This window comes from Crocodylus siamensis, chromosome 2 (genome assembly GCF_052110815.1).
Source record: "Crocodylus siamensis isolate JL-2025a chromosome 2, ASM5211081v1, whole genome shotgun sequence".
NCBI lineage: Eukaryota > Metazoa > Chordata > Crocodylia > Crocodylidae > Crocodylus > Crocodylus siamensis.
The window spans coordinates 145,833,826-145,859,847 of NC_143396.1; the positions used below are offsets into that span (position 1 = coordinate 145,833,826).

The 26,022-nt window shown below is 43.0% G+C and overlaps 1 protein-coding gene across 3 annotated transcripts; it reads right to left on the reverse strand.

Annotated features, from left to right (window-relative positions):
* PPM1K (protein phosphatase, Mg2+/Mn2+ dependent 1K) lies at positions 1 to 24,967 on the reverse strand. Of its 3 annotated transcripts, none has more exons than XM_090037051.1 (7): positions 24,818 to 24,967; positions 22,638 to 23,133; positions 20,780 to 20,880; positions 9,274 to 9,439; positions 8,530 to 8,674; positions 6,529 to 6,663; positions 1 to 6,138 (listed from the first exon to the last, which is right to left on the reverse strand). In XM_090037051.1, the coding sequence occupies exons 2-7, from the start codon at positions 23,072 to 23,074 to the stop codon at positions 6,007 to 6,009; spliced, it is 1,116 nt and encodes a 371-aa protein (XP_089893177.1). In that variant the 5' UTR covers positions 23,075 to 23,133; positions 24,818 to 24,967; the 3' UTR covers positions 1 to 6,006. The 3 variants fall into 3 exon arrangements, with proteins under 3 accessions (XP_089893177.1, XP_089893176.1, XP_089893178.1); XM_090037050.1 differs by having other exon boundaries at positions 22,638 to 23,153; XM_090037052.1 differs by having other exon boundaries at positions 1 to 6,211; positions 22,638 to 23,153.
* Positions 24,968 to 26,022: the final 1,055 nt, after the last annotated feature.

The following is a 26,022-nucleotide window of genomic DNA, read 5'->3' on the forward strand; positions in this document are numbered from 1 at the left end:
GAAGCTAAAACTTTATTAAAGATCTTTTAAGCATTCCAGTACAGTCTTTACCCTGCTCACATTGTATAGGTACTTCAATAAAGACAAACATTCAAAAAAAACCCCAGTACACTCATTTCAAATCAAGTAGTAAATGAACTGTGGACACTGATTGCACCAAATATGAAACATTAAACCATAGGTCCCCTAAGGCAAACCATGTAACAAATATACACAATTGCACTTCTGTTATGTATAAGCTTATGACATGCAAAACTGTAAGCACTGAATACACTGGATAAAAGAGGACAGCTTGAGAGCTACCTCAGTTTTAAGGTACAGCAGCTTCAGACCCAAGGAACACCAGAAGTTGTCTATATTACAGTACATTCACCTAGTTGGAAAAATGACCTATCACTCTAAGAGTACCAAAGTGAGTTTATAAAAAGGAAATTATTTTGGTGATTCCATTTTGTTGCTATCAATTGTTTGCTGGTTCTCTATTAACTGGAAATGGTCAAATATAGCACTTCCATCTAGGAACACAAAGATTATCCTGACTCCCAATAAAATATGTGGGAGTTCTTCAGCAGGACCAGGCTTTCTTCCCATTGTTCATTTACTCCAAAAATGTAATAAGCAGTAGTTTCTTTTTTTATAGTTACTTGTTTTGCTTTGCCGTTTTCAGTCAGATAATCTATGGATGTGTGAACAGGCATGCATATTTTTCAGGCCAGAAGAGGCTGTTGTGATAATCCGTCTTGGCCTCTTCCATAGTGCAGGCCCCAGAACCTTACCTGATAATGTTCATGTTAAGCCCACAATTAGTTGGAGTTATAGCATATGGTTTAGAAAGTTACATCCTCTCCATATTCAGAGACTGCAATTGATAAGGAACCCATGCAGGTCCCTATCCAGAACTCAGCCTCTCGTACCTCAGCTGCGGGAGAAAGGGAGCCATAGCTTATGTTACAGTTTTGCATATCTTCACTTCTCAGGTCTTCTAGCAATAGGAGGAAAGTGAGGCAAACTGTTCCCCCCTTAATTTTCTAGTATCAATAAATCAACTGGCAAGTAATTTTAAAAACCCTGAAGCAGCCTTTATGAATCTTAAGGGCCATCCATCTTAGGATATTCTTATTCACACTGAGGAACACCTCACTCCGTGTACAGACCTATGGCTTTCAGTGGGACTTCCCGTGGAGGAAGAACTATTTACCATGGAAAAGGGTAACAGAATCTAGCCCTGAAAAACCAGTAAAGAACTAAAGAGTTTTTGGGCAGGCAGGTCACTTTGAAAATACAGTTTGGTTTGTAATACAAGGATAGTGTCCTACCCATTGGTATAAACAGATGCATACTAAGGGGAAAAAAAAACAGATTTTACTTATAAGAAGTTCAGAATAAATTCCAGTACATATAGTAAATACTGTGCTATAAGTCCTTTCCAGTAAACAACTGCCACCATAAGAGACCTCTTTAATTTTCATAGTTTTCAGATCAAATTCAATCCCAAGTTTTAAAACATCCCCTCAAATAGGCAATTGAGTCTTGCTGGTCCCTAAGGGCTTAAAACAGGCTTTTCTGTTTAGAAGCTGATAAATTTGCTAGAATTTGCTTCTTTTTTTCCCCTCCCTTAAACAAAGCTGCTTTAAAGCCAAAGATGTGGATCTGACTTGAAAACCTTGATGTTACATGTAAGCAGCGTAGGTAGCTGAAAGCTGGAAGGGAGCTGCTAAACTGATCCCTACATGTAGTCAGAAGACACTGTGTCCACCCGTCCAACATGACTAATGTAACAGCTTCATTTTCCATGCCCCCATCAAGATACTTAATAAACAAACATTTGTCATAATTACAGTGCGTTTACTCGGTTGGAGTGTCTGGATTCTGAACAGCCCCAAAGCTGGAAAGGCACAAGAATAAAATTATTCTGCTGATTTGGCAGCTGGTTTCAAATGACAAAATTCAAAGCCAACACCCTAATAGCACCAGTCTGACTTGACCCATTTGAGAAAAGGAAGCCTTGGCATAAATACTTTTAATTCCATCAGGAATGTGATAGGGGAAAAGCATGAGTGTGGGACAAAAGAGGGGCAATAGCTATGAATACTTGAGGAAGAAGCATAATAAGAAGATGAGTGACCACAAAAAAAATCCCATGCACTTATAATCAAGTGCTTTGTAAGCTGTGGTCTGACTCGAGTAAACTGCTTACATTAGGTGCATGAAGGAAGGCTACGATGCAGCATGGTATCTCCAGAACTCTGTTCTTAAATGAGGACGTAGTAATTGCCCAATTCAGACCCATAGGACATTTCAGTCCAGTATTTTGTACCAACAGTAACTCTATGCTTCAGAAGACTGTGGCAAAAACTCCATGATGGGCAAGTTACGCAATTACCTGTCCACAGGAAAAGTTTCTTCCTAACACCTGTCAGTCAGCAAATGACTTGTGCTTCAAAGTCTTGAGTGCTGATATTCCTTATTATACATATGTAGATCTGTATATATTGTATAAATACACCCCCAGGTAATACAACTGTAAAATTTCTATCTATAATGTGCCTAACCCTTTTGAAATCCTACTAAACCTTTGTCTTCAAATACATCTAAGGAGTTCCACAGACAAACTGTGTACTTGTTTTAACAAATATTTCCTTCTATTAGTCTTAAATTTGCTGCCCTTCTATGGCATTAAATGTCCCTTTGTTGCTCATAAGAAATGGTTAATGGGAGCCCTTTATCTTCAACACATACTGTTCTGCAGTTTCATCATGTCCCTTCTTTTCTATCTCCTTTCTAACATAAAACCCCCCCACAAATCATTGCTCTCAGAGGAGCACCAACCAACAGAACTGCAAAAATATCTAATTCTCTACAATATTCAGTGGTAAGACACAGGAAGGAGATGTAGTAAAATGCAGGGAACACAATTAGACCACAAACTTGCATTCCAGAGGGCAAACTTAAACCCATCCCCAAGATACTCTGAGTTACCATGCTTTTTTATTCCAGCACTTGAAGTGCAGAATTTCTCACTACCCACCGGCAAATTAATAGAATGGGCTCAGTCTGGAAAATGTCTAATACTATTCAAACTTTAACACTTAGAAAAAAAATTAAATATATAAAAATAAATGGGTGTGCACCACTAAATTCCTAAGCCTTTGTGATATCTTCAGACCAGATCTATGGCTAACAGGCCAGAGGATAAAAATGAAGGACAAAGTGTCAATGTGCTTTGTCCACAAATTTTGCACTAGACTTCTGCTAGTGTGAGTCTATCACTTGATACCAAAACCACTGCGCAGTACAAAGAGGGTTTTGGCATGTGGTCAAATATTCACTAGAGATTAAGTAGGTTCTCACCAAGGCCATATTTGCTTTGGGGAACAAGTCTAACAGAACTGCCCACTGTAGCATTTAGTCCCTTCCTCACTACATCAGCACATTCACAAGGCAGTAATCAATATATGCTGTCTGTTTAGGATAGTGGCATACACATGAAGATGCTCTCTATATGCATATTATCTATCCATAACATACATTAAACATCTTTGGTAGGGCTCTACAGTTAGTAGTCTCTCTCATACACACATGCCATTTCTAAAGCCTCACTCTCAGCCTATGCATTTTAGTGTATCCATTTTCTAGAAGTGCTAATAAAGACCAGGGATGAAATTCTGACCTTGCTGAAATCAATGGCAACATTTCCATTGACTTCAATAGCATCAGGATGTCACCCCGAGGGCTCAAAATAAGGCGAGTTCTCCCAACAGTACTACAAATACAGTTAACCCAGAGAGACACTTGTTCCAAATGAGCTCCTGCTTCTACTCTACTGATAGCCACTGAAAATGTCTCTTCTGCTTCAGGGAAGCAAAACTGGGCTCACAACTTTGGAAAACCAAACATTTTCCTTTGGATTAAGATTAACTGCAAATCTTTTGAATATATGAAACAGAGGGCTTATAATTGTACTACACCTGTGACAGTGACTTAGGCAATAGCATTGGATACAATATATATTTACAAATATTGTTTCACACACTTATAAAACCAATATACATATTATGTACACCATATAATACATTGAGTAATGAGACAAGACCAGGGCACTCTCCCTATGCGAAACTGTAGATGCTTTCAGAGCAATACTAAGTATGCCTGCCCAGAGAATGGTCATAGGCCTTCAGACATCTGGAATGGTGAGATCCGGTGTGGCATGGGAAAGATTAAAAGTGACAGAGGCCCACAGTTCACATTGTAGTAAGTGTTTCACTGAGCAACTCAGCAATGCTCTCCCTTAGTATAAGGTGACTGTTCAATTCAGAAACAATTTAATAGCATGAAAAATATCACAGCAAAACTATTGAGAAGATGTCAGTTTTTCCCTGCCTGCCTTTAATTACACTGTTTTTACAGTGGTGGGAAGGGGGAGGGGTGCATATCAGTGAACCTGAGACCAGAACAGGGCACTTTAGGCCAGATCTTCAGCTGGTATAAATGAGTGCAGTTTCACTGAAGTCAATGGGAGATCTGAAAGTTTGAGCCAGCTGCAGATTTGGCCCTTTGTGCCTAATCTACCACAGACTCCCATAGTTTCTTCTTCCACCTTAAAAACAAGGATAAGAAAAAGGGGCACTCTTTGCTTAAAGACATACCCCTACATGCCCCCCTCCCCACAGTTACACTTCAGTTTGGGAATCTGAGGGTGATGTCACATGTTCAACTTAATACTTACTAAGTACAGTTAAAACACAAGCAGTTTTTAGCATGTGTTAAGTGCTCTCACGGCATTGCCAAGTTGTTCCCTTTCAGTGAAGGTTTGTTCTTAACAGGTACTAACTTTAATAGGTCACTAATGATTTCCAACTTTTGCAAGTGAACGTGTGACAAGGCCCTGAGCAAATTCAAAAAAACTGAAAAGGGGAAAGTCTACTTTATGCATCTAAAAGCATCTAGTAACCAGTCAGCTGGCAAAGAAGAAAGGATTAACTTACTAGATCCCATCCCAGACAGCTGAAAAGCCCCCATACCTTTATTGTCTTTCAGAAAAGTGAAAAATCTCCCCACCCTGCTCTCTATTAGAAAATGAGATAGACTGAAATTACTTCCTTTAGGGAAAAGGAATCCATGCTTATGTTGTGTCTCAGTTTGAAAAAACATTGTTTTTGCTCCCCTGCAGATTTGCCACCTATTCCTTTCAATGCCATTGTGTACAGGGGTGTAATATGGTCTTCAAATCACACACTGGCCAAAGAGAGGATGGTACAGGTGGCACAGACATTAGGTCTGTCCCATGTTACACCTAAGTTGCCATGTCATCACTGGCTCCTTTCCTGCGCATGCATTTAGACTCAAAAGGTCACAGTGCATGGAAGTCAAGGGGTAGTTTTCTACAGACCAGAATTAATTTATGTGGACTTTGGGAAAAAGCTTATTCTACTGTTTGTGTCATATTGGCACAGAAGAGCTGCTTCCTGACACTTTTCTCACAGCTATGCCACTATTTTTCACATGCTTCTCCTGAAGCGCAGAGGAACTTTTGGTGCCTCTATACCAGTGGAAGACTTGTCTTCTCATAATTGTTGTGCACTGCTCATCTGTCATGCAAAGTGAAGAGCACATGGCTCAGAATACATCATACCAGTCCTTTACAGCTCCTAAATAACCAGGGACACTAAATACAGCAGTCAGTACAAAACACACATTGGGCAGGAAGCATTTAACATGTGAAAGCCTAGCATCTAGTCATTTGTGAACAGGGAGACGCAAGCTACACGTCTCCTAGGAGCAGAAACACAAACAGCTGCCTGAACTCTGGCCAAAATAAATAAAATGTGGGAAAATGTAAGTGACAAGGGCTTGTTTCCTAACCTGGAAGCAGTAAGTCTCATGTTGTGTACAATTCTGGGAAAGAGAGGTGGACAAGACACAATCAACCTAGCCATGGATGTGTTCTCCTGTATCTTGCTGCATACAAGCCATTGTTGCATGGAAAAGAATAACTTCAGTGGGTTCTCATGCCCACCTCCCACTCGAGGCAAAGCTACGGCTGAAGGAGAAGTTGACGTCAGCGTTTTTGTACTTTCCCCAGGCTCCAAATGGCACGATGACAGAGGTGCTGTTATCTTCAGTCCCATACTGTATTGCCTGAAGTCAGAAATGAACCATTTTCAGCACTTGACGCTTCCAAAGCTCTATTCCTCTGCCACATCAAAAAGCACTTTTGAAAAGGAAAGCAAAAGTTGCCTTGCGTCCTGCACCTCTTGCTCTCATCTCAAGCAGAGCAAATTCACTGAGGGAGTTCTCCCAAGAACTCCACCCAGATGTGTAAAAACCCAATACTCAACTGAACCATGGCCCTTTTCATTCTGTATTTAAGAGTAAAAACAAAACCACAGAACAAGGCAACGCTCTTGAACACTTAATCCCACCTCAATTTGCACCAATTACCTAATCTTTCTAAGCATGTTCAGTAATTCCACATTGCTAAATGGCATTATGACCCCACCTCATCAACAAAGCACTGTGTTAAGTTACCTGCTCAGTAACAACAAGGGCTGCTTCAGCAGGATCATGGCACTGGTTAATCAAGTCACATATCTCTTGACTATTCACCGTGAAGTTAATGCCATCTGTAGTAAGGACCAGAAAGCTATCACCTGCATGATGCAACTAGAATTGGGGACACAACATACATCATAAAAATCAATCTTTGCAAGGCAGAACAGTGCTACATTTTATCTTATTACAATAGATCTTGTGTTGTATCCTCTTCCACTTCTGCATGGCCATCACCTAGAAGAACCCAAACTATAGCACTATGGTTAATGCACCAACACACTAATGATTCGATATGGTGATAATCAAAACATAAGGTATATAAACTTGAAGGTGCTCCAGTTCACAGTAGTAACTCTTAACCCAAGCTACATAAACAGACCAAAAAGCTGAGCATATTAATATTACCCAGTAAACAAAAAAATTCTCAAGTTACTGTAGGCTTTAAGACCTGATAGGATCTTTATGAAAACCTCCGTTCCCTTTCTTGGATCTCCTACCGAATAGAGAAGTGTCTTCTAGCTCCTGCTCTCCCGACTCCTAAGTAGATCTACCTCAAATGTGTCCTTCCTCATCTCCTGGCTCTCTCACCATCTTGTGGGAAGATTAATTAGGTGGCAATGGAAAAGTGGCAGGGCAGGAAAACTGTTTATTTTTGAGAATTTAACAAGTTTTTTTCATATGTTGAACCATCATGAAGCCCTAATAAAATGCACTCTCTTACACTCATGCTTACATGTACATGCATACATTTGCTGCTTTTTTATGCAATTTAAACTAAGGACTGAGTGGTGCAAATTAGCATATTAATTCCCCCTGTTCAGCGGCTTTTTCTTCAATACGTAACTAGTTTCAACTTGAACTGCAGAGAATCTATTGAACTCTACACCCCATCCCATTCCCCTTTCCCCAAAATAAAACCTCATTACATTTAAACAGTGCTTGTCAAGTTTTATTTTGCTCCTCACATTAAGCCATGCTATTTAAGATAAGCACTCCTCCATGTCAGCATTTATTATTGGTGCCAGACTACATTCTGTCACACTAGTCAGTCTGGAATGACTTCCAGGGAATTACTCCCAATTTACACTCTCATCAACGAGATATAAACTTGACTTCTAGATTCCAAGGGTGTTCATCACATGATCCTACTGCTCAGTGTTAGGGTGACAATATTTTGATCTTGGGGAGCACTGGATTTGCAGCTGAATAAAGGCATGACCTGTAGCCTAGCAGAGCTGCTGACCACAAGGCAGAATGATAGCTCAGCCAACCATTTGCTTATGCCAAGTAACCATCTTAACTGTGTCAACCATTTTCTAAGGAAAACGCAACACATGAATCTGTGTGCTGTGAATGAGGTAACTTTTTAAGAATGTGGAAGATGGTACAACCTGAGACAGAAAAACAGATTGGAATGTAGAAGATAACATGTAACCAAGATGAACATATGTGAAAAGGTGAATGGTGATTGGTGAAGAAGCCTCCAGGTTTTGGTCAAAGTCCACCCATTGACTGAAGAAGAGAAGTCAAGGTCTTAGACATGCACTCATAGCAGAGGCAGGTAAATGAGTAAAACACATAGGTAATTCCATGCTAATGAAGCAAACAGTAAACAGAGGGCAGAGCTTGCAATGGAAGGAGAAATGGGTGGAACAGAAGGAGGGACAGGGTAGAATAAATGTTAATGAGCATAAACCAAAGTGTATAAATGTGGGGAAAAAAATATTGTTCAGTGTGGTTCCCTGGTTTGCTGGTTTTTGGGGAGTTAGTCCGGAGCTGTCTCCATTCTGAATAAAGCTGTTGCGAGCAATGTGTGCTGGTGTTTGCTCCCTGCTTGCTCTGGCTAATGAGTAACAGAATCCATGGGCAATTGGATTGCTGTCTCCCTAGTTGTTAGGCGCTGCATGGAGTCGGGGTCTAACACTCAAGTTTCCTATTAACCATATTGTTAATTTCCCTGTTAACCACAGCTTTTACCTGAATCCTCTTAGTTTCTGGCTGTGCTATCACTCCACTGCTCTTCAGATCCAGGTCCCCTATACTACGTGTCATTGCAAGCCTCCCATTCACGTGAGGTTGTCCCAAACTATTCCAGGCTATGAAGCCACCACATTTCTTTATTCTGTCCAAAACACAAGAGAGGGAAAAGTCAGTGTGAACCAGGTTCAAACCATCAAGGCCTTCAGGTGTGCATTTTCTCCCCAACTGCTTGAGTCTCTATATAGGGGAGTACATTCCTACCTCAAGACCGTAATAGGGATTGTGTTCAGGCAGGCTTTCAAGCTGTGTAGTGATATAACCCAGACCCTCAACCCCTGTGAACTGACCTCATTCCCAGAGGTGACAAGTAGGGGGTGCACGAAGGTGTATGTGTACCCCCTGCAAAAAGGCGCTGCTGACACTGTCGGCAGCACCTTTGGGCAGTTGCCGCTCACCACCCCACCGCCAGCATGACGTCTGTGGGCAGTCCATGATCACCCCTGGCTGCCCCCAGTGCCTGTGGGTGGTCACTGCCACCCCCCTATCCAGCGCCCCCCGACAGTGCCAGCAGCATCTGCAGGAGTTCCCTGCTCACCACCACCAGCACAGTTGTGCCCCAACAGCCGCTGACGGCACACGCCATTCATGCTTGTTCCACTGACTCTACCAGAGCTGCAGGACAGTGTAAACAGAGTTTGACCTGGGCTGCCCCACAAAGTTAGTAGCACGACTAAGATATACCTTTCCTTCTCATCCTTCCTTTCCGGAGTATGGTCAATGGTGAGCTTCACAGCCTTTCCCTTTCGACACAAGAGTGCTCGACTATCTCCAACACTGGCTACAACCAGTTCGATACCATCTCGCAGCAGGGCCACTGTTGCAGTGGTCCCAGCATTCAGCAAGGTTGCTATAAACATCACATAAAGAAAAAGGGAATTAAGGAGGTCTGGAAGTGTTACCAGTGTGTTTATAACAGAACAAAAGTTTTAACTGTCAAAAATACATGTGATCTAATATATTGGCAAGTCACCTGATTTAAGTTTAAACTAAATTAAAGCTATGGAAATATTATACAGCAAACAGAAACATGCATGTAGTGGGGTAGGGGAAAAGGCATTTTGGTAACAACATGGCTCCATGCAAGTAAGTGTCAGGAAAGAATGGCTCCTCCTTAGCTATGAAGCAAAGAGATTATCTGCGCTTGGTTTAAAATAGAGATATTGCCCCCTAACTGCAGCACACAGGGGCATCAGTCAGGATAAACCCCACTGCAAGTATAAAGGGCCCCTCCTCCTGTAGGTCAAGGGGGTGTTTCAACAATGCTATTAAATAGTTTTGGTGCCTGCTCCAAAAACAGAAATGCTTTACATCTCTCTATTCCCCTGCTCCAGCACTTCCCGATGCCAGATGTGGCAAGTGTCAGATATTTTAGTCCTGATTCAGCTTTGCCTCGTGCCCTGTGTGGTAATCCATACTAGTACAATGCAGCAGGAAATGCTACTAATCAGTCTGCCACCTGCATCGCTGGTAGCACTGAATACAGATATAAGTTAATGCTATCGTGTGCAGTAGAGTACTAGGCAGGCCTTCCACTGTCCTCCTCCCCCTCCCCTTCACCATTGGGCAACACAGTCCCTTTTTTGTTTTTGGAACCAAAAAGGATTAACTAATGCAACTGTATTTAGGGAGTCTGGATTCTAGTTTCAGTCCACCTTTGTGCTTTTATGTACCACGGAAAGTCCTTTTTTGAAGGTCTGAATTAATTACTCTGACACCGGTTCAAGCAGAGGCTAAGTACCAATGGTGTAACTACCTGAAGTAAAAGGAACAGATTTTTACTGCTAACAAACACTCTGTTCCCACAGTGCTGCAACTACCACAGTGAGAGCCATTTAGCATGCTACAAGCAATGGCAGAGGAAAGCCTGTGCAGGAAGAGAGGGAGCCTGGAATGTAGAACAGATGTTAATTTGGTTGCGAGCCTCCCTAGTGACCTTGCTATATTCTAGGGTTTTTTTCCAGTAGTTAGTCTTTAAAAACAGGAAACATTTCCGCAGCTGGTTTTGGTTCAAGCTGAAAGCCAGAATCCCCAAGTACATTCCTCTTTCCAAATTAGAAGTAAATAAATGGGTTTTCTGCAACTACCACCTCCTCTTATAAAAATATGGACCCAAATCTTGACTCTGCCTGTTTCCACTGCCAGCACAACGTGAGGACTTCTCCAGTGAGTCAGGGGAAGGGGAGGGGACCTGCAAGGAGCTAACAATGCCAGGTTTTTGCGACTATGGGGTTCCATCATGATGGGACAGCCCCATTTACCCAGTTGGGGCATAAAACCTGAATAAAGTGATCATGTTAGTGGCTAGTATCTGGCCCTGCTGTTTTGTTAATAGTTGATCCACCAAATCACTCTGGATCTGACTATTACAGTTCCGGTTGCCAACTGGGAGCTGCAGATGTACAGCAGGCTCCAGAATCAGTTGCTATAATGTTTACAGTCTGCTTCTCAGAGGTGCTGAGCACTTGGAGGTCTTAACAACAACACCCACTAAGCTGGTGGCTGTTTAGCACTCCTGAAAACCAGACTTGTGAAGAGCTTGGGAGGAGCCAGACAAAGCTTTAAAAATGCATTGAGCCTTGCTGTGAAATGAAAATAGTGGGAGTTTATGATTTAAAACAAAGAAAACCACAAAAGAAACCCTCCCTCCTTTCTAAACTAAATCTTTTCTATTTAAAACAGGCATTGTTACTGTGATGACATCTTTCGGCTCAATAAGCCTTTAGTGACTTATAGGTAGGGGTCTACCAAACTCCAGTGAGACAGCCAGCCGATTTCAGATGGATACTGGGGCCGACCACCATTTCTGCAGGCTGAGTGCGGCAGGGTCACCCTATGCCTCTGATTGCCACATGGCCTGAAACCACAGCTTAATTACTCTGATTAAGCCCAAGGAAGCTATTAATCCATGTATTTTAAACATGGATTAATGGCTTCCCCAGGCTTAATCAGGGTAATTAAGCTGTGTTTTCAGGCCATCCCCAAGTGGCAGGCTCTGTGATTTTGGCAGGCTCGCTAAAAAAAACCCCAAAAAGAACCACCCCCCAAAACTTATCAGCAAGCAAAGAAAAGGGCAAGAAGCCATGTAGTCTTGGAGCATGGTAGGGGGAAAGTGGAGCTGGGATGAGGACAGGGCTGCTCTCAGCAGAAGGCATGGAGGCTGCAGGCCATAGCTGCCTGCAGCCTCCACACCTCCTGCTGTGAACAGCCCTGCCTGCACCCCACCCTGGCTGCAGGGCTTCCAACCCTTTTCTCTACTTGCCAGATTTATTTTGGGGGGCGGGGGGTGTTGTTTTGGTTTTTTTCACAACAAGCCTGTGAAAACCACAGAGCCTGCCTGAATTCATGTTTTCCACTTAAATTACGCAATTGCAAATTCAGTAGTTCCCTACTTATAGGCTTCAGCAGTGTTAGTCACTTAATTCTCAATCAATTCCAGCCTCATTTACACTGAGCCTCTGGTTAATGTTGTGCTTGAGGCACAAATGATGCAAAACCCCAATTTTTCCTTCCTCACCCCCAAACCAGCAATTCACCTGTAGCATGGCTTTTTAGCAAAGCATTTGCAGCTTCTATTTTGTTCCAAACTAAGCATGGATTAGTGTGGTTCAGCCTTGCATTAAAACATGCTATAAAGCTACTAAAATGTAGCACCATAATCAGAAATCTTAGCACAGCCAGTAAAATACCTGTTTTAACTAGACAGTTAAACCAAGTGAAATGAAAAAGCCTAAATAAGGCTACCCGTAATTCAAGATATGCATGTTTAACTAAGGAATTAAAATGAATGAGGAGCTGTCACAAGCCTCTCAGTTCATTTCTTGCTTTTGGAACTGAATTGCCAAATATCAGTCCATGAACAAGTTACAGAGCAGAAGCCACAGATTAAAGCGGGATGAATAATTTCCAAATTCCCCTATAACTTTTTAAAGGTGAAGGCAGACTTGAATTTTTAAAGTGCAATAACACATGACCCATATATTTTAAGTCAAAGCAGCTGCCATCACCAATTCAATGGATGGCCCTGAAGAGCCAGCTATACAAGATGTATGGATTGAAGAAGCTACTATAGCAATAGGCTCCCTTTACAAATGTTGGCAGCCACAAAAAAAGCTGAACATCAGCATTTAGAAAAATGTGTGGTTTATGCTCCCCTCCCTGGGGTTGATTTGGATCTAATAAACCACTCATGAAGCAAGGCAGTAATCAGTTTGGAAGGAGGAGTACTGTGGCCCTTACTATATAAAAGATGCTTCATGTTATTTGAGTGACTGGCACAGTTCCAAAATTTAGAAATGAATACATCAAATTTCTACTGCTTTACTATTCTTGCTTCAGATTTATTTAGCAAGATAAGATGCTATTGCATCTTCAAATATTTGGCTTTAACATTTAAAAATAAAAACTTTTTTCATTTTTTTCCTAACAATATCACTATAAAACTAAGATCTTTCAATAGGTTCTTAACACTCACTGGACAATTTTTACTGCAAGTCATCTCAACTAATGTGACAAAGAGGATGTGGGAACCTTCCAGTAGTCCAGGCTAGGAACCGCCGGACTCCTTCACCTGGGACAAAATTAAGCAGATCTCTCTTTCCACTGAAGCCCAGCATATAGTGTCCAGGGCCTCCAGTTCTAGAGCTGCTGACCCGGTACAGTGTCTGCCATAAATAACACGTACACAGAGGCAAATAGGAAATTCACCCAGGGATTTTGTTCAAACAAAACCAACCTGCAACACTGGGGGTGACAGAGTAAGAGCTGCAAAACACAGGGAATTTTTCACTTTGGTTTTGCCTGTTCTGCTTTTTCACCTGGGGCATGCTAGAATAGGAAAGACCTGTGATAATGAATCATGTCCAATTTAACCTGGCTCAGTCACATTAAATCTATACACATCTGTGGTCTCATGTGTTTCCAGTTTGTTTTGCTCAGGTATTTCCCCTCCCCAACCCTACAACTTCACTACATCTCTGTTATAGCTTCTACCTTGTAGCAAGTTTTACTGACCAAGGAGAAATCATTGGCAAATGCCGAGCCATCTTATATTGGTAAGCCAGAGAACCTGACATAACTTTTAACTACACTATATGGATCAATTTAGAGAGCTTGTTTCTAAAACAAAAAGGCTCAAAGTAACTGCCAACTAAACAAGGGCAATTTTAAAGCCACTGGATAGAGATTCCATGGCTCATTGTGACCCACAGATAAACAGACATGCATAAACACATGGAGAAGAATATTTGTATTGGGTATTTTCTCAATGGGATTTTACAAAGAAGCAAATGTTTTAAATTAGCTTTATGAAAAAGCACACATTTCTACAGCTCTCTCTTTTCCTCAGTGTTGCAGGTTAACATATTTAAAAGGAAAAATAGTCATGTTTTAGAATGACAACTTAAAAAAAAAGATTGATTCAGTATTTTAGTCATTCTTTAAAAATTAGCTTAACTATTTGTTCAGCATTAAGATTCCAGGAGTGCCTATACAACACACACACAGGTACATCAACTAACAGCCAACCAACATTTAATAAGATGGCTATTCCAGAAGCAAATGGCTGATGAGATTAAAGTCTGATACAATGAACACTGAAGTTTGCAAAAAGTTCCCTGCTGGCTTCAGTGGATTTTGGATCCGGCTTTTAAGGAACTGAAGCAGTAGCAGCACCAAAGATGGCCAATCTCAGCTTAAGTAGGTCTCAGTGTTTTATGTTAGACACGCACTATTAACAGAGTACGTCATGACCTATAATGAAGGGTTTTCCCTTGCATGCTTGTTCTAGGTTCCTCAGGCAGGGAGACCTTCCCTGCCACCAGACTAGACAGACTAGGGCAGAGCAGTAGGACAGGCAGAGCTACAAGATCCTGCATTCATCTCTAAAACATCACATGCTTCTATGGCTGACAGCAAAGCAGTGTGGAGCTCTTTTCTTTCTTTTTTAAATAGCACAGTTTTCTGCAAGGCAAACTAGGAGGATGGCTCACAGATACAGCTTGCAAGTTCAAGTTTCTCTTTTCTGTGCCTGTTGCACTATGTTAAGCCCAGGAAGCATACATCAGCTGCTAATGATGTGTCAACCCGCAGTCCAATGGTCATCTTCTCCAAGTGACATAAGCCTTCTGGCCCCAAAGCAGCAAAATATTTAATGCACCATAGGTGTTCACCAAGAGTATGTTTTGCAGTAGTAGTGGGCCATTTAATACAACTGTTGTCCTAATTCAGTGGTGGCTGCCCATTGTGCAGACACTTCTCCAGAGTTATGCTTTGATTTACCTCAGCATGTTAAGCGTGTGTTTAACTTGAGGCACAGGCCTGAAGCCATTGCTATTCAACACACGTGGCTTCCATGTGCAAGACTGAGGGTGATGTTGTCTGACTTTAACAAATGCCCTTGGGCAATTAAGTGTTTTTCTGTTACTCTTCTTTTGTTTCAAGTTTATCATGAAGGCCAAAATAAAAAAAGCCATCATTAGGAAGGTAACTGGTGCTGCTTCAGTTGTTCAAAATATTTACATATTTATTCAGCCATGAATCATCAATATGGAAAAATATAGCTTGAACTTTTATTTATACACACACACACAATTATGAAACAGACCAGAATTTAGCAGAGCTTTGAAGATGAGCATAGTTGTAGGGAATATGGCCCATGATCCAAATTACTAGGATAAGGAATCTGTTATGAAAATTTCTAATAAACCCCTTGCTCAGAACTGAAACCTTAAAAAGGGCCAAAAACTTAACAAGACTCAGGAAAGGACTGGACATGAAGGCTAGGGACAGACATTATATATAAACCAGTTTAAGTGATCAGAAACTGGTTTAAACCTGTAAGTAACAGAACAGACATTTAGTGCACATAAACCAGTTTCAAAATGGCCAAAACTAATTTAAGAGAAAACTGGTTGAATGTAGTATCAGACTTAACTGATTGAGCTCAAATCAGTTTATGCAATGTCTGTCCCAGACCCCTTGCTGGTTTAAGTTAAACCAGAGTCCCCAGCATCCCATCATGTTCTCTGCTTCAGCCTAGTAGGGCTGGCCCCACCCCTCTGATCCCCAGCCAGAGCAGGGACAGGCAGGGATGCGAAAGTCTACCCAGATACTGGCCCTAGAAGGGAGCAGGGAAAAAGTTTATTCCCCCCTTCCCTCCCCTGTCCTACTAGTAAGGACTTGCACTTCTCCATGCTGGCTGCTCCAGCAGTGGAAGTATGGCCAGCCCAGGCAGTAGCCTTGGCTGAATTGGTCAGAGAGGAGTTTAATTTCCTCCTTCTTAGGTATGCCAGGTGTTCCCCCATTGCTGCTGCAGCAGTAGGGATGGGCCCAGCTAGATGCTGGCTGACATGGCCCCTGAGGCAGAGGCAGAGGCGGGGGGGGGCATTATTCCCCCCTCTACCCCGGGGGACTGCAACCAGGTCTGCCCGCCACAATTACCGCCACCGCTTGCTCCCTGCTTGGGCCAAGCAGCAGAATGAGCCATCTCCTGCCCCACCACAGGATGCCAGGAGATGGGGAGGGGGAATAACCTCCCTCGACGTCCACTGCTTAAGGGGCCTTGCCACCCAGCGTCTGGCTGTGTCCCTGCCAGGCCGCTGCAGTAACAATGCGGCAGGGCTCTTGACAGGGGCTGCCATGATGTCAGGAAGCGTGAGCCCCTTCCCAGTGGAGGAGAGGGGAGAGGCACACTGGTGGGTGGGGAAAACTGCCGCAGACAGAAGTAGCGCTGATGGGGCTCTGGCCTCCTCCAAGCTCCAGTGCTGCCATGCACTGTCTGCCACAGCTCTGCCCACTCCACAGTATGGCCCCCGCTGGGAAGCGGTTTGCACTCCCCGACACTGTAACAGGGGCTGCTGCCCCCATCAAGAGCCCTGCCCCCTCGCTGCTGCAACAGCCTGGTAGGGGTGCAGCCTGACGTCGGCCGGCAGGGGACACGGAGGGGGATTATTCTCCCTCCCTCTGGTGTTCAGCAGAGGGGCAGGAGAGGGCTTAGTCCACCACTTGCCTCAAACAGGGAGTGGGCAGTGGTGGGCAGACCCGGCTGTGGTCCCCCGGGGCAGGGAAGGTAGAGGGGGGAATAATCCCCCTCTGCCTCAGGGGCCATGCTGGCCGGTGTCTAACCATGCTTGGCTCCACCACTGCAGCAGCAAGTGGGGAGCGCCTGGCAGACCCAGCTCAGGTCTCTGTTGCTGAGGCAAGGAGGTGGAAATTTAGCCAAGGCTATTGCCTGGGCTGGCCACACCCTCCCACAACAGTTTCCCTGCATTCGGGGCATGCTCTAATGCCTCCCAACTCCTGGCCTAAGCAACTGCAAGCAATGTGCCTACATGTCTGTGTAATAAATTCATTCAACCTAGGCAGATTAGATTAACCTGCAAAGATTGAATCAATTTAGGCTCAGGCTTTTTGAAGGTCTGTCCCTGGTCTAAATGGACAGCAATGAATGTCCAAGGCTATAACATTTTGTACATTCATATTTTTTCAAAGAGATGGTAAACTTCACATTCAGGTATTAAACTAATCTCTAAACAAAGTTATGAAACATGTAGAGGATAGAATATCCTATATCTGTTTTCCATGGAGCTCTTACACTTCCTTGTGAACTCTGGGGTGCTGTATGCCATCTGATAACAGGATATGGGACTAAAGGGCCTTTACATTTGATCCATTCTGGCAATTCCTAGGTTTCCAAAGAACCTATAATGCCAGTTATGCCAAGTCTAATGCAAGAGACACTGTTGCCCTTAAGTCTAATAGGGCAATTATTGACTCCAAGATGAACATGGGCCAACAATGCAAGAATACAGCGAGTAGGGCTAACCATACTTTGTCCTGCATCCACAGATGCATCACAAGCAGGGCCAAGGAGGTGATCCTCCCCCTCTATGCAACACTGGTCAGGCCACAGCTGGAGTAGTGTGTCCAGTTCTGGGCAACACGCTTCAGGAGGGATGTGGACAGCATTGAGAGGGTCCAAAGGAGAGCCACTCGCATGATCCAGGGACAACAGGGCAGACCCTACGAGGAGAGGCTACAGGACCTTAACCTGTTCAGCCTTCACAAGAGAAGGCTGAGGGGGGACCTGGTGGCCATCTATAAACTTACTAGAGGAGGACTAGCAAGGTTTGGCAGAGACCTTGTTCCACTGAGCACCTCCTAGAGTAACAAGGAATAATGGCCATAAGTTGCTAGACAGCAGGTTTAGACAAGACATTAGAAGGCACTACTTCACAGTCAGGGTGGCTAGGATCTGGAATCAACTCCCAAGGGAAGTGGTGATGGCTCCTACCCTGGGGGTCTTTAAGAGGAGGCTCAATATTTACCTGGCTGGGGTCATTTGAGCCCAGTTTTCTCTCCTGCCCACAGCAGGGGGTAGGACTAGAAGATCTACAAGGTCCTTTCCAACCCTACATCTATGAAATTTTATATTTAGAGCTTGAAGTAACCACTAGTTTATGTGTTTTTAAAATATTTGAGCTATGTAAAGGGTAATTTTATTCTGAGGGAGGGTTTGTAAAAACAAACAAAAAAGTGTTTAGCTTTCAAATAAGGGCCACAGTTCCTACAAGAAAACCCACATTTTAAGCTCTGTTAATGGCCACTTACATAGCAACATTCCCAAACTGTCTTCCCCAAATTATCTACAGATTTAGCTAAAGATTCACTCAGTGAGGTCTTGTTTCTGCTTACATTTATGCAGAAACTTAAGAACATGGGGAATCCCACTGCCTTGTTTGCAGGTATTAGCATTAAGACCCAAGTAATCTTTAATATCCACCGTAGTTATGTATAAACCAAGACCTCAAAGAATCAGCAGAGATGGTCACTGACCAATTAACTGGAGTATTGCTTTCCAATTCCCAGGATGAGGCAGAATTTAATTAGGAAGACACCTCCTGGGTCTCCTCAGGTTATCAGAAACATTCAGTGTTCCAGGACCACTGGTTTCAATAAAACTTTCACTTTTGACTCCATCACATCTAGAATAGCCAAAAATTACAAACAGCTCTGCTAACAAATTGTAACAGTACAGAATTAGGCTTCTGATAAGGATACATGCAAAAAAGCAGTTCACTTTTATTCAACTCCTTAAAAGAAACAAGTCTCAAAAATTCAAATTTCAACACTGTACACGCTAAATTAATTATGTTGTCAAACCACTATTTTTTAATTTCTGTCTGTACATCCCATTTCATGCCTTTATGGCATGATTTCAGAGACTAGTCAATATACAGAAGTGTGCCAGATACTTCAGCACCTACTAATTCCTACAAAAGAGGACACTCTACCTCTCTAGAAAAGCACTCTGTACCTTACAGAATGAGGTCTCTCTTGATGCTCTTTCCTCATAATATTTTTTACAGGGCACTAAGTATGGTGTTACTCATGAAAACTGAATTGTCAGTTTAATTTTCATATCTTCTTAAGCTGGACTAGTGAGAACACTTTATCCAACACCCGGTAACTTGTTTAGCTGTTCTGAAAATTTTACTGGCACCTCTCAGGTTTCTAACCAGTTTTAGGGAACTATTCAAAAAGGAGAAGAGTGACTTAACCATGCATCTCCCAATAAAATAGATTTAAGTTACATGTTAGAATCCTTTGTGGCTGTAAATCAACAGCCACTTTCAATGCACCAACCCAGTGTTTTAAGCAACAATATTTTCCTTGTTATGATGTGCCTCTTTTCACAGAGATGCTCTGAAACACAAAGAAATTCCATTTAAATAGGACAGTCCGGTCCTTTTTAAGAAGAGTCTTGCAAATACCATAAAGCTGTATGTGGTTATAAATTAAACCTACTTTTCAGCAACAATTCAGAAAAGCACTTAAGAAGGTGTGTAATAGGACTGAAATACTTTCCTGAACTGGAGCTTTCAGGGTGACCCATTCAAGCCATATAGGACTAATTAGATGAATGTAAGATAGACTTCCAAGTGCTGCTGTGTTTCAGTACAGCACAATAAATGGTAAAACAATGAATGGAAGATTCAAATGGGAGACTGGGGTCTTCATCTCAGTCCTCAACATGAATTTGTTAAAACGAAAGAGAAGTCGCTAAAATGTCAGATCCAATTCTATATAGCTTAGTTTGTTTTTAGTCAGGTTAAAAAAAAAACCTCAGTGACACTGTGGGTTATTAACACTCTAGAGGGAAATATTTGGAGTCTAAAGCAAAATGCATGCTTTGGCATTTTTACTTAACATAGGAAACCCTTTCCATTCAAATCAGATTGGGTATTTTTACTGCGTGTTTAGAAACATAATGTTTCCCACTAAATGCTCTGTTTAACTTCACTCGCAAAGCTTTTCAAACCCCTGGCCCAGTCCACAGTTGTGCTGGAGGTATTGCACACCAGGAGTGCAACCTGGTCTGGCAGTCTGATTAGCAACACACTCTTACAGAGCACTATGGTGGGAGAGGGCCAGCCCTATGGCTCCTACCACATCCGCAGTTTATGACCAGTTTCCCTGTGTTATTGCAAGCCCCAGTTACTTAAAAACAACCTTGCAGGCCATCAGCAATCAGCATAAGCATATACTGGAATAACTTGACACAGCCAGCCCAGGATGGGGGAAGTGCAAAACAGGCTTACGGCCAATTTTACCACAACTAAAAGTCTGGGACAGACCTTGTGTTTTCACTTTGACTGTCTCTCTCTCACTGGCAGAAAAAGCTACATTTAATTCCTTATCTTACTAATCTAAGCATCATTTTTTTTTTTAATTCAACTGCCACAGCAGTGCCAAGAAGGGAAGTTTAGATGTTATTATTTTCTAAAAGCCACAGTAAGCACTAGCATTTTTTCTCACCTAGTATTAAGACAGTTTTTATCCTTGTTGAATTTCAACTCTCTGGAGGTATATTAAATTTGGTAAATGTTCTATTGGTTGTATTAGGTAGCCCTCTAAGGTAACATCAGTGAAAATTTTGCAAAAACTCAGCTCTGTATCCATTCCCAAGCTTTAGGGTTTTTTTTCCATACCATTTCCTAGTAATGTGTTCAAGCATGATTGAAGTTGCTTGTCTTGTTTGCATGAAATACTCCAAGCAAAAACTTCCATTACATAAAACTGCTTCCTAGCATCAAGCACATTTCAAAAAGTCTTAAAACAAAAACAATTTAGCAGTTACACAGAATGCCATTTCCACACACTGGCAAAGAAAAACAGTTGCTTTACCTACCATCGACAGATAAGTGAGCGTGTCTTGCAAATGCTTTGTCTATTTCTAGAAAAGCTTTGGTCAACACAATCTCCAAGTTCTCCTCCTGAGGAAGAAATTCTCTGGAAACAAAATAAAGGGAATTTCAACTCTTTCCTCAAGCACAGCATTGTCTAAATCACTATCTTCCACAGACTTGTCTTCTCACCAAAGACACTGACTCGCATTATATTATTGTGACAGATTGGTATAAAACTATTAATAAACTATTGCCCTTCAACCTGAATGGAGGTTAACACCCAGCCATAGCAATTCTTACCTGTCAGAACACTCTGCACTACTCAGAAAGTGGACAACCTTAATTTAAGCCACCTGGAGTACATGAGGAGCCTCTTCTGGACCACATACAGTATCAAGTGCCCTTGATTCTGAGCACTGTCAGGGGCCAAAACAAATAACCCCACTTGGACTTATTGCCTAGTTGGCTACATCTGCCCAGGGCTCCAACTGGCAGCACTACCACAGAGTTCATGATCCAGCTGGCCACTGTTAGGACCTCCTGAGTAGCTGTTAGTGGGGATCAGCCTATCCAATTTAAATCTGCCTGTAGAAGCCGACTGCAGGCCAGACAAGAGTTGTACATGAGGGTGGCAAGCCCCCTGGAACCTGTGCTCTCTAGTTTCTTAGCTTCTCACCCTGCTTGGCTCTGTCCCTGGACTCTGGCCTTTGAGAACTCTACACGACTTTGGTAATTCAGTCTTCGACTCCTGAACCCTGACTCATCCTGTGGTTTGGGCTCCAGTGGCTTAACCACCCGCCTGGTCTTTACAGATCCTGTATGCAACTTAATGTGCTCTTTGGAGCCCCAATCCTGGATGGCGGCGAGCACCTCAAATGCCCCCATGAATTCAGTGGTTTTAGATAGGGTCTGCTCTGTGAAATTCCCTCTTCTACATGGAATTGGCGTGAAACCTCCTTTAGTCTCATGCTGGATCTCTGCACAGGGAGAGAGAGGTTCCCCCAGGCAAACAAGAGGAGGGGGGAGAAAAGGATGCCATCTACCCCAATAGTACAGGCAACCCTCGCCATTTGCAGGTGATACATTCCCATATCCCCCGCAAATGGTAGAATCCATGAATCAGGTACTGCATTCATGAACACAGCACCCACAGCAGTGGGGTGGGGCACGGTTCCGGTGGCAGCAGTGGGAGTCCAGCAGCAGCAAGCACGGAGCTCCTGAGGAGCTCCTGTAAGTGTATAAAGCGTATTGAAAATGCGTGTTTAGCATTTGTGAATATCTGAAACTATGAATGCCAAACCTGCGAAGTGAGGGTTTCCTGTACTAAGAGTGCCTAAAGGACCTTCCTTTTTCAAGGGTAAAGGAACTGCTTTTCCTGGCCATGTCTAACCTCTGAAACTACTCTGGTACCACAGCATCCATCCCAGCTCTCAAAAGCAAGATGTGCAACTAGCAAGGCTCTTTACAAGAGAAGATCTAGCAGGATTCTCATGTCAATAATCAAAACTACCCTTGTGTGACAACTTGCATTCTCATTGCCAAGCATGGGCTTAGGTCCTAGTCTGTAAAAGCAGGGATGATCATCATTTATCTTCCTTACCTCTTGCAAATGTTCCTTTCTTTTATCTGTTTTTGCCTGGAAGCTTTCTATGGCAGGAATTGTGCTTTACTATGTATTTGTACAGTCCCTAACACAATGGGAGCCTTCCTAGCCTACATCCCTATAATCCTACAGGATAGGGTTACCCATGATAACCCTATCTAGACTTTGTAATTAAGGAGGTCCTTTCCAGCTCTATAGACTAGATGCAAATAATACAACCAATAGTAAAGCCAAACCTCAGAACCCTACACACGTACTCAATATACTTCTTCATGTACTTATCACAGAAATCAGCTGCAGCTGCCCCGCCATGCCCATCATACACTGCAAAATACAGGACGCTGTCAGTCAGCTCAGCATAATTGAAGCGGTCCTCGTTCACCTTCCGCTTGCCAATCTGGGTGGCACAGCCCACATTGGCCAGGCTGACCTTGGGAATGGGCTTCCCATATTTTATACTTGGTGGGAGAAGGATGGGCTCATCAATCCGGTTGTCCCAGATACCGAAGGAGTCCCATGTGGCGGGCCGCCCACTGCCATCAGGGTCGAAGCGGGAAGCCCTGCGTTGCGTCGTAGAGCTGTGGCGCACAGCAGTCACACACTTGCTGTCTTGCAAAAGGCAGGGCGTTAGCAGCACTCTCCTCATTTGACAACCTCCATTTCTCACCAAAGTAATCAAAGCAGCTGTTGACATAACTCAGTTCCGTAGAGCTTTGTTGTGAATGAAAGACTGACACCGGGCAGCTGGAATATCTTCAAAAACAATAAGAAAACTGGGCATGGAACAAGAAATATAGAAAAGGGGATTTAAGTGACATCATCCAGGAAACATTTCCCCGCTCTGAGGTCAGCCATCGTGCATAGAGGCAACCATAAAGAACCATCTGCATGATTCACTAAGAAACAATCTTACATTAGACCAGCTTCGACTTGGGATTCAAATATCTAATACAGCGGATAGACTAAAAAAAGAACAGCATGATGCATTTCTCCTTGGTAGTAACCAGACTGTCTAGTGGCTGTAATAAAATGAATTTTAGTACCAACAACATTATTGTTCAGTAAAACTACTGTAATAAACAAAGTAAGGTAGCCATATTATAAATGCACTTCTTCAGGCAGTTTAGAAAAAACTATCACTCTCTCCAAGGAAGTAAAATATATTAGACTAGAATGACACCATCTTAAGGAGAAGGAGTTCCAGGAATTCTCCATTTTATCTACTTTCTAATACATAAGGGGTGTGATGCCCCGTTCTGACAAAATTTCATATATTTTTATCAGGCCCTAAAGAACTAAGTCGTCATTCTTTTTAGGAGTATCATAGTTTGGAAATCCATTAATTCTTTAAAAATCCCCGCTACAAGCATTTCCACAAACTCTCTCTCTTGTTTAAACTTCACCTATGTCACTTTTCCTAATTTGATTCTACATATTGATACTGAAATTGGACTCTGAATAATATGAGCAGAGCTAATCCATGTGCGTTCCTAGATTGGTCAGTGTCCTTGACACTTCCCATTTTTAGGACACTCCTGTTATCTCAGAATCAACAGTCTCTCTAATGAAGTCTCAAGTGAAATAAAATGAGTGAAAACGGGATTGCTAACACACATTATTTACAAATAAAAACTTAATTTGTGGTCCATGTTAAATACAAAAGATATAATAATACATAAAAACGACACAAGGTAGATTCAACTAAATAATAATGCAAAATGTGCTGGTATAAGTCAGGAACAAAAGCAATGGATTTACATAGGAGAGAGTATCATTCTGGCTGATTGCTACAATGTTCCTGTAATGTCTCCTGTTACAGCTTTGTACATTCCCTTGGTCTGGGATTTTTTATCTGTGGTTTGAAAAATTCGGTTCAGGGAGAAGTGCAAACTTATTTTAAAGGCTACTAGGCAAAAGCTTGGTGCTTGCAAAAACCTATGATCCATAGAAATGTTATAAGCAGTCAGTCATTTGGTACAAACCATTGTGCAAAGCACTCTCCCGAGGTTGACTTGCTTTCAGCTGCAAATGGCAAGGGAAGCAACCTTCCTAGCTACCCTTCAGCACAAGTCTTAGTGGGGCAAAACATCAGCTTATTCTTCTTATTTGTATAAATAACAGCAAGAACCATGACATTCAAACGTGCTGACGGGTAATTTGTAGCAAATGAATGAAGCTGCAGCACAGATTAATAGGGACATACGGTAAAGCTGATGAAGATGGTCATTATCACTGACAGCTTCGGATTTTAAACGACACGGATACTTCCGAGTCAGGCTGCACCGTACTGCTGGGGTGCATTCTTCTCTCTCTCGCCCCATCCCTTCAGTATTATTTTAGCTCAGGGCAACCCACCCCTTCCGCTCGGGCCGCGCAGGCTAGGAGAGGCCGGAGGCAGCGCAGCCCCGACCTCAGAGGCGCGGACGCCGGCACTGACCTGCTGCCGCCGGGGCGCGCGGCGCCGACCTCTGCCCGGCTCCACCAGCCCGGCCCCGCCGCCACCGCCGCCCGCTCAGCCGAGCCCGCAACGGCGCGCGGCGCAGCCTCTTCCGGGGCGGGGGCAGGAGCGCCCGCCCCCAGCGGCAGAGCCCGGCCCGCCCGGAAGAGCGTGTGCGGGGGCCGGGACCGGGGCTCCGGCACTGGCCGCCCGGAGCTGCGTGGGCAGGACGATGCAGAGGAGCGAGGGTGCCGCCGCGGCAGGACGCGGGGGAGGAAGGGGTGTAGGCGCCCCCTCCCCCCGTGCTCGTACGAGGGAAGCACCTGGCTCCTGGTTTCTGCACAGTTCAAGATCGCATGTTAATCCGTTTATTGTGCCTTGTTCCATTATTTCAGACTTCGTTTTAGCTGTCCACTTTGTTTTTGCTCTGTTAAACTGGTTCATATTCAGCTTTGGCTGTCTGCACGTTAATCAATTCATTTTGCTCTTTTTTCTCTCCCCTTTTTTCCTCTCCTGTTTTCTTTCTTTTCTCTTTCCCTCTCTTTCTCTTTTTTGTCTCACTTTCCTCACAACATGCTTCTGAAAAGACTACACAAGAACCGAGGCAGTACATAAAGTTGTGTTTATTGACGACAGGTTTAGAATTTTTATAAAACCTGGTATTTACTGGAAAAAAGCAACATCTATGATGATTAACTATATTCATATGCTGCGTGTCCTGCCATATACCCCCACCCCCAGTTTTGTTTTTCTGGCACGTTGGCACTCCAAGCACCTTACAAGGTAGGTATTGCAGGTTTTTTTGGCACCCCAGCCAAAAACACTGCCTACCCCTGCTCTAGGTCACGTAGCTTGACTTGCTTTCAGTTGGGCATCTTTTGAGTTACCACTTTAGTGTGTAAGTTTCACTTCACGTTATACAGCACAATAAAACTGATCTTGTGCCAGTTTTCAAAACCAATTTTGGCTTCAGTTCTAAGATAGGGATTCAGTAGGAAAGGAACACTAAACATTAACTATATTCAGGTTTCCTACACCTAATTCAGAGAGTTACTTAAAAACCCCAGGACAAGTCATGTTTAACTTTCATTTTCCACCAAATTCATTTCTCAGAAGCCAAACTCCCCCACTTGTACAAACACTGAAAATCCACCTACTTTTCAGTTTTTGCCTAAGTCCAGAATAGAACACAGGAAAAATATTCT